Source organism: Erigeron canadensis, chromosome 8 (genome assembly GCF_010389155.1).
Source record: "Erigeron canadensis isolate Cc75 chromosome 8, C_canadensis_v1, whole genome shotgun sequence".
NCBI lineage: Eukaryota > Viridiplantae > Streptophyta > Magnoliopsida > Asterales > Asteraceae > Erigeron > Erigeron canadensis.
This window is the reverse complement of record NC_057768.1, coordinates 15906865-15915649: the sequence shown is the minus strand read 5'-3', so window position 1 is coordinate 15915649 and position 8785 is coordinate 15906865. Positions and strand designations below refer to the sequence as shown.

Here is an 8785-nt window from a genome sequence, read left to right as displayed (position 1 = left end):
AAGCTTCCTTATATAGCTAGAGATCATTCAAGACAGTTTAAATTTGCAAATTTTTTGGTTGACAAACCAGAATTCTTGGAGGCTGTTAGGAAGGCGTGGGAGCAGAAGATTGTGGGTGTGAATCAGTTTAGAGTGGTTAAACTACTCAAGAGTCTGAAGTCTACTCTTCGTAAGTTGTTATTTCAGCAGGGTAATTTACATAAGAGGGTGGAATTATTCAGGGCAGAATTGGACTTATTTCAACAAGCTATTGATGATGATCCTGCTAATATTTCTCTGCGTGAAAAGGAAAGGGAATGTCAAAAGAAATTTGAAGAAGCTGTACTTGATGAAGAACGGTTCTTGAAACAGAAATCAAAGGTGGAGTGGCTAGCTGTAGGTGATGCTAACACATCTTATTTTCATAATTCTTTAAAGTGCAGGAATCATATGAGTTGTATTGAAGTGATAAAAGATGCAAATGGTATGGTTTATGATGGTCTTGAGGTTCAATCAGCTTTGGTGGAGCATTATGAGCGTTTTGTTGGGAAAGGTGGAAGCTGTTTCTCTTCAGCCTTCACCGGAGCTATTTTCCAATACTTTGAATCCTGATGTTGCATTGAACATGATTAGCGCAATTACAGATGATGAGATTAAATCAGCCTTATTCTCTATTGGTGAAAATAAAGCCCCTGGCCTGGATGGTTATACATCTGCTTTTTTTAAGAAGTCGTGGTCTATTGTGGGTAAGGATGTATTACTTGCTATTCATGATTTCTTTTGTAAAGGGAAAGTGTTACGTGAACTGAATCATACGGTTATGGCATTGGTTCCAAAGGTTTCCACTCCTGCTTCTATTAATGACTATCGGCCGATTTCATGTTGCAATGTGCTATATAAATGTATAAGTAAGATTTTTGCTGATAGAATAAAGGATAGTTTGAAGAGTATAGTTAGTGTCAACCAATCTGCTTTTGTGCCTGGTAGGAAGATCTCAGATAACATTCTTCTGACACAAGAGTTGATGCATAATTATCACAGGGATGTAGGACCTCCACGTTGTGCTTTTAAGGTTGATATTCAGAAAGCATATGATACTGTTGATTGGGGGTTCTTAAAGCAGGTATTAAGAGGTTTTGGCTTTCATCCTACCATGATCAATTGGATTCTGATGTGTGTCACGACCACGTCCTTTTCTTTGAGTATAAATGGACATATGAATGGATAATTTAAAGGGATGGGGGGTCTTCGACAAGGTGATCCTATCTCACCATACTTGTTTACTCTAGTTATGGAAGTTTTAACATTAGTTCTCCAGCAATCGGTCCGTATTGATTCATCATTCAGGTTTCATAACCAATGTGAAAAGCGAAGGTTGATCAACCTCTGTTTTGCGGATGACTTGTTTTCTTTTTCTAGAGGTGAAACACGGTCAGCTAAGCTGATTATGGAATCCCTGGAATCGTTTAAAAAGATGTCAGGGCTGGTACCTAGTTTACACAAGAGTACCGATTTCTTTTGCAATGTGCCTAATTTAACTAAAGGAGCTATTTTGAATATCTTGCTGTTTGATGAAGGAGAGCTGCCAATCAAGTACTTAGGTGTTCCCCTTATTTCCTCTCGTCTATTGTATAAAGATTGCAAAATCCTAGTGGAAAAATTGGAGAAACGTATTACTGATTGGAGGAATAAGTTTTTGTCGTTTGCTGGACGATTATAGTTGATCATTTCTGTGTTGTCATCTATGCACGTTTATTGGTCATCGGTGTTTATACTTCCTATCAGGGTTGTTAAAGATCTGGAAAAGACTATGCGTGCATTTCTATGGTGCCAAGGTCCAATGCAACGTGGTAAGGCGAAGGTGTCATGGAATTCTGTTTGTGTTCCTAAACATGAAGGAGGGTAGGGTATTCGTCGGATTTCTGATATGAATAAAGGTCTTATTGATTCGCATATTTGGAGTATTCTCACACATAGGGAATCACTGTGGGTTGATTGGATTTATGACTACAAGCTTAAAGGCCAGAATTTTTGGGACATTCCTTTTCAATCAGCCTCTAGCTGGAGTTGGCGTAAAATTCTGCAGTTGAAACCGCTTATTCAACCATATATAGGGGTTAAGCTAGGGGATGGAAAGGACATTTCTGCTTGGTTTGATAGCTGGAGTGATGTGGGTTCATTGGTTGGAGTTATTCGACCAAGACAGATCAAAACAGCCAGTTTTTCCTTGGAGACTAAAGTTGCTGATGTGCAGAATAATGGGCAAGGTTTGTGGCCTAGTGCTTGGTATGATGTTTTCCGGTTCTAATAAAATTTCCAATGATTATTCTTGATGCAACAAAAAAGGATAAATTGGTTTGGAAGCATGATAATGTTGAGCATCCTTTTTCGTCATCTGCTGTTTGGAATGCACTTCGTCAACGGGGTGAAGAGGTGAATTGGGCTCATTTAGTTTGGTTCTCGAGTTGTATTCCAAAGCATGCTTTCATCATGTGGCTTATTATTCGTGAAAAGTTATTAACACAAGATAAAATTCTGAAATGGAGTCCATCAAGACGGCTGAATATGAATGTCATGTGCTGCTCTCTTTGCATTGCTGCTTTCGACTCTCATAGCCACTTATTCTTTGAATGTAAGTATTCTATGCAAGTGTGGTTGAGAGTTAGAAATGATGCGTTTATGCAGCACATTCCACCGAAATGGAATGATATCATGGACTGGCTCAATGCTAGGGAACAAGTCTAAAAAGTTTGTTGATGTTGTTAGTAGGCTGTTGGTTGCAGCTACGGCCTATAATGTTTGGCAGGAACGCAATGGAAGACTTTCGACTAAGACTTATGAAACTGAAGTTTAAAAGAACACCTTAAGTGACTCGATTGCTTGGAGAGTGGGACTTACATGGTGAATCGCTATTCCAAGATGGAGATTTGTTTTTGATTACATTTCATAGTTACTTGGGTGTTTTTCGCTATTTTGAGATAGGAGTGTGTTTTGTTTAGCTAGTTTTGCTTTTATTGTTCCACGTACATAAGGCATGTCCTATGTACGAACTAGTGTGATACTCTGTCACACCACTTGTTTTGTAAAGTTTGGGTATTGTTATATACAAAGTTAACAGGGTTTTTCCCTTTTACCAATTTTAAGAGACATAATTCGTAGGTCTAGAACTATTTAGTGTGGGACTCGGTACTTATTGGCGTATCTATGTACTTAGGTTTAGACATTCGTGGACGTTGACTCTTCTAGCTCGTACTCGTTAATATTAGACGTTATCTCAAGGTGAGTTCATAGCCCCTTTTAATTTACTGCTTTCTAAATTCGGGGTGAAAGGCATGCTTTACTTTATTAAATCTTGGTTGATCATATATATATATATATATAATTTTTTTAGACTTATTGATATAATTGTTGAACTGATAGACATATTTTAAGCTTTTGAGCTTGTCATAGACTTTTAGACATATTTTTGTATACTTGTACATTATTGCATGAGTTCCAGCATTTTAAGTCCCTGAGACATTCACATTACTATTAACATTATGCCGTAGATATTATGGGATAGCGCTATCTAGGGTCAGACCAGCCCTCATCCATACTGCTCAGTGGGTGCATGGTATCTTTAGATCCTATTCATACGATGTTAGAGTATGAATCCTCATAGGGGACATGGATCCTGAAAACCTATGAACTCACTCAACTATTTTTAGTTGATCCTTTTATTCGCGTGCCATTCAGGAAATTGTTAATAAAGTCAACTCTCGCAAAGACGTGTAAGACTCGTACCTCGTCAAGATACGTTGTTCTCTAGATCACTGTATAGTCTTTTGGTATGTTTCAGATGACGTATCTTGTCTACTTTTTAGTCTCTTGTTATGGGATTTGCTTGTACAGTGAATTCCTCCTTTGTACTTCTTGTAATATAATTGTGTGTTATGATCTATTGACTTGTCCTATGTACTATATATCTGTTGCATCCTGTATTCCGCCTTAGCGGGGTGTTACAACTGATAATGCTCAGATTTTATTGAGTCATTTCTAAAGTCAATAAGTCCTTTGTAATGTATTTTGGATACTTGGTTGATGAGTGGACCCGTGACGGTTACTGTATAACGTTTTGAATTAAGATGCTCTTTGCTGATGTGTCACACAAGTGGTGCCGTAAATGTAAAAGTGATGATCACTATTTATTAATGAAAGTTGAAAAGTTTTCCAAGTGTGGGGCCCTAACCGTCTTTGCATTAAATGCGGACGTATACCCCAAAATTATTACGGATTTCAAACCCGATCAAAATTGATTTTATTTAAATAATATTTTTTTATGGGTTTGAATTTCTAAATCATTTTCATTTCATTTATTTTGAAAAATTGATGAGCGTCCATATTGTGATATAAACCCCTATCGAAAGGCATCATTTTAATGTTCAAATGAGTTATTATTCCGGCCTTTTACCGAAATAAAATGAGTTATTATTCCGGAACTATTGGTACTTAATGGATCGTATGTTTACGCAGGTTCATCGAACATGCGAGAGAGGATAAATGACATCAAGTAACTCAAGAAGGAAGCCTATGAATTTACAAGACACAAGGAGATGATTCGGGAGTCAATCTAAGCAGTATGAAAATGAACAGCAGCTCTCAGTGCTGCTGGCTACCAAGCCAGCGCCGCTAGCAAGTCATGAGCACCGCTGGCCACATTAAGCCACTTCCAGCGCCGCTAGGTGGCCCAGATAGGAAACCGACTTTTACCTAAGGAGAGAGCCGATTCAGCAGCCTTAGCCGCCCACTATCAACCCTAGTTCGTAATTGCAGATTCCCAAAAGGTTTTGGAGCTTCTAACGCCTTCCAATCTTCACCCGCGGGCTAGATCTACTCTTTTATTTTACTTTCAGTTTGGTAAAAAATGTCTTTCATCTTTTCAGACTTTGTTATACCTTTAATAATGTCCGGCTAATAAGCTGAATACTTGTTTGGATCAATGTGATCATGTAGACATTTATTGTTTTAATTATTTTGTTAGAATCTGTTGGAGTGTGTTTTATTGTTTATCGTAGATATGAAACCTATAATAATATGAAGAACTAGTGTTTTCCATCTTCACATATTAGTCCTAGTGTTTTCCATCTTAGGGTTTGAGGGTTTATTGTTCTATTTGTATGTAATAAGTCAAATCTGGACCTGGCCACCTAGTAGCGTTAGGGATGGGCTCCAGTGGTGCTGGCATCTCCTGCGTTATCTCGATTTGCTTTGTTTGGCTCTCGTTTTGCCTCCTTGTGTCTTGTAACTTCATCGGCCTTCATGTTGATTTGATAGATACCATTCACCCATGCTCGCATCTTCCGTGAACCTGCATTTATATCGAATGTATTAAGTACCAACAGTTCACGAATATTAACTCATATAGACATTAAAATGTTGGCTAATGATGGGGATTCTATCACAAAATGAATGCTCATCACATACCCCTAGACTTAAGTCTTTGCTTGTACTCGAGCAAATAGTCCAAGAAAAATAAAACAATGATGAGCGGACAATTTAAGTGTACATGTTTTCTAATTTTTTAAAACATTTCAAAGATTAGTCATGCAAAATGATTTGAGAAAGCTTTAAGACAAAATCAGTAAGCTATAGTTAGAGGTAAAGATAATCAGTCAATCAAAACTAAAAGTTAACCTTGTATTGATGTTAATACCTTTAAAACCGTTCTATAATTCCACATGTCCTACAACTCAATCTTACTTCTTAATGTAGACTAGTAAATCACTTAATTAAAGTTATGTGTAGCAATTAGATCTAATAGCTACTAGCAAGGCATTTATATCTTATTATTAGTTGTACTTGTGCTTCACTACTTAAATATACTCTCACACTACATTCATGCTTCCTAGCTGAATACTAAAGCAGTTATACAATATTATCATCTTTAATTGTTGATACATCGGTGACAGGTCGGTGGTTTCCCACTCGCAGAGCGACATAACTCAACCAATGGTTAGAGTTTATACCTTACATCAAGACAGCGGTGACAAGTCGGTGGTTCCCCACACCCAAGCTGACTATAAGAACAAATAGTACAACAACAATAAAATAGTGGAATTAAACTAAAACAAGAACAAATAAACAAGGATAGATAAGAATCTAACACTTGACTCGTAAAGGACTGAATCACCAGAATCAAGTACAAGAAACAATCCAAAACCACCACTATATTTGATAAAGGCTGAGTCACCACAAATACTGATAAAAGTAATGAAGATTTTAAGATCTCACCACAATAATCTATAAAGGCAAAGCCACCAAGATTACTGATAAAGGGACCACTTCAAACCACCAAGATCAAAGATCCATAAAGGTAAAGAAGATTTTTAAAATGAGTGGAATTTAGCTCTATCAAACTTTTCATAAACACACTCTGATTTTTACAATAGAAGGCAACATTAAATGGTGGATCCAACATTAAATGTACTTGAGACTGGGATCTCTCCAGGCAGCTCCACTTTGTAGGCATTTTCTTCACATCTTTCCAACACCTTGAAAGGACCTTCAGCTCTAGGCATCAACTTACTCTTCCTCTTGGAAGGGAATCTTTCCTTTCTAAAGTGGATCCAAACCAGATCTCCTGGGTGTTAGTGGATTCACACCATAACAGAGTTTAAAAGGAGATTTTCCAGTAGAATAATTAAGAGCCCGATTGAAAGCAAACTCAGCTTGAGAAAGCTTTAGATCCCAATCTTTCAAAGTCTCCTTTACCAGTGTTCTCAGCAGCATCCCAATGGTTCTGTTTGTTACTTCAGTCTGACCATCAGTCTGACCGTCATGATCCCAACTGGATCATTACGTATGTTACTAGTGTCTCCTACTCTTTGAGTATAAATGGTAATATTCATGGACTATTTAAAGGTAGAAGGGGATTACGTTGGGGGCCCCTATGTCACCTTATCTTTTCACACTTGTCATGGAAGTTCTTTCGCTTCTTTTAAAGAAATCGATTGCAATGTCTCCTTTCAGATTTCATAATCAGTGTAAGAAGGATCAAATTATTAACTTGTGTTTTGCAAATGATCTGTTCTTATTTTCTCGTGGCGAAGTGCACTAAGTTAATGTCATAATGCTGAATTCCTTCACTAAGGCATCTGGGTTGACTCCAAGTTTATCAAAGAGTACAGCCTTCTTTTGCCATGTACCGGATCATGTTAAGGAAGCCATATTCAGCAAGATGCCTTTCGATGAAGGACAACTACCGGCACGTCATCTTGGTGTTCCATTGATTTCAGCAAGGCTGCTATACAAGGATTGCAAAGTTCTAATTGAAAGAACGGAAGCTAGAATAGGTGATTGGAAGAACAAATCTCTTTCATTTGCAGGCAGGTTACAACTTGTTAATTTTATCTTATCCTCAATGCACATTTATTGGGCCTCTGTTTTTATTCTCCATGGAAGCATTATTAAAGATTTGGAGAAGAAGATGTGATGCGTAAAACACGCAAAGACTCAAGCACAGTGGAAATTAAACACAATGGAATTAAATATTTTTGGTATTTTCTGGATTTATGAGAAAAACAAGACAAATAAAATAAAAGGATAGATAAAAGAATCCACCACCAAGATTCGTAAAGGCCAAGTCACCGGAATAAAGGATAAAGGAAACACTCCAACCCACCACGATGTTTGATAAAGATCTAGTCACCACAAACACAGGATAAAGGAATCGAAGATTTAAAGACCTCACCACTATAATTGATAAAGGATGAACCACCACAATTATTGATAAAGAGGTCACTCCAAACCACCAAGATCAAAGATCTATAAAGGTAAATGAAGATTTTTTAAGAAATAGAGGATGCTCTATTATATTCTTTCAATTCAATATCAAAAACTGACTTTACAATGAGAAATACAACCCCTATTTATAGCCACATAAACTATTTCCTAGGAGTTATTGAAATAATAACAAAATAATCTAAAAGTTATCATGTGCAAAGGACAACCACTAATTTATTAGCCAATGGGAAATGGACAGATATAGCTTCTAGAAAGATTCCTTTTGCAAGAGGACCCACAAACTGTTAGAAATAACATGGGCACTCATTCCTTTGTTGTCATCTTCTTTGGACGGTTGTCATCCTTCCTTTATTGTACCCCACAAGCATGCATCAGAACAAACTTTATTAAGGCAACTAGAAAAACTGAAATCTGGACTTCCACTGGAGACGTACATCTAGAGCATCCATCTAGAGACTAGAGCTGGTCACTGTAGTGCTTCAGTGGAGAACTTCACTGATGGGTTTCTAATGGTTGTATTTGGAGCTTCCTCCCACTGGAGAAGTGTTATAACTGGTGGCTGAACTGGTTCAGTGAATACTTGTCTAAAATGGGCTATTGCTGGCAGAATTAGCATGGCTTATTTAGATGGCATCACTTGCTCAGATTTCTGCTTTAGTTCAGATGACCTCTTCAGTTCAGAAATGGACTTTAGCTAAGAATTCAACTTCGGTTCAGAATCTTCTTTTATTTCAGAAATTCCCATCAGTTCATTTGTCTTGCTCAATTCACTACCTTAATAAAGTTCGTTCTGATGCATGCTTGTGGGGTCCAATAAAGGAAGGATGACAGTTGTCCAAAGAAGAGAACAACAAAGGAGTGAGTACCCACGTTATTTCTAACGGTTTGTGGGTCCTCTTGCAAAAGGAATCTTTCTAGAAGCTTTATCTGTCCATTTCCCATTGGCTAATAAATTACTGGTTGTCTTTTGCACATGACAGCTTTTAGATTATTTTATTATTATTTCAATAACTCCTAGGAAATA

The 8785-nt window shown here is 37.3% G+C and overlaps 1 protein-coding gene across 1 annotated transcript; it reads left to right on the top strand.

Annotated features, from left to right (window-relative positions):
• Positions 1–2298: 2298 nt before the first annotated feature.
• Positions 2299–2724, top strand: LOC122610318. The gene has a single exon (XM_043783313.1). The coding sequence runs from the start codon at positions 2299–2301 to the stop codon at positions 2722–2724; it is 426 nt and encodes a 141-aa protein (XP_043639248.1).
• The last annotated feature ends 6061 nt before the right edge of the window (positions 2725–8785 follow it).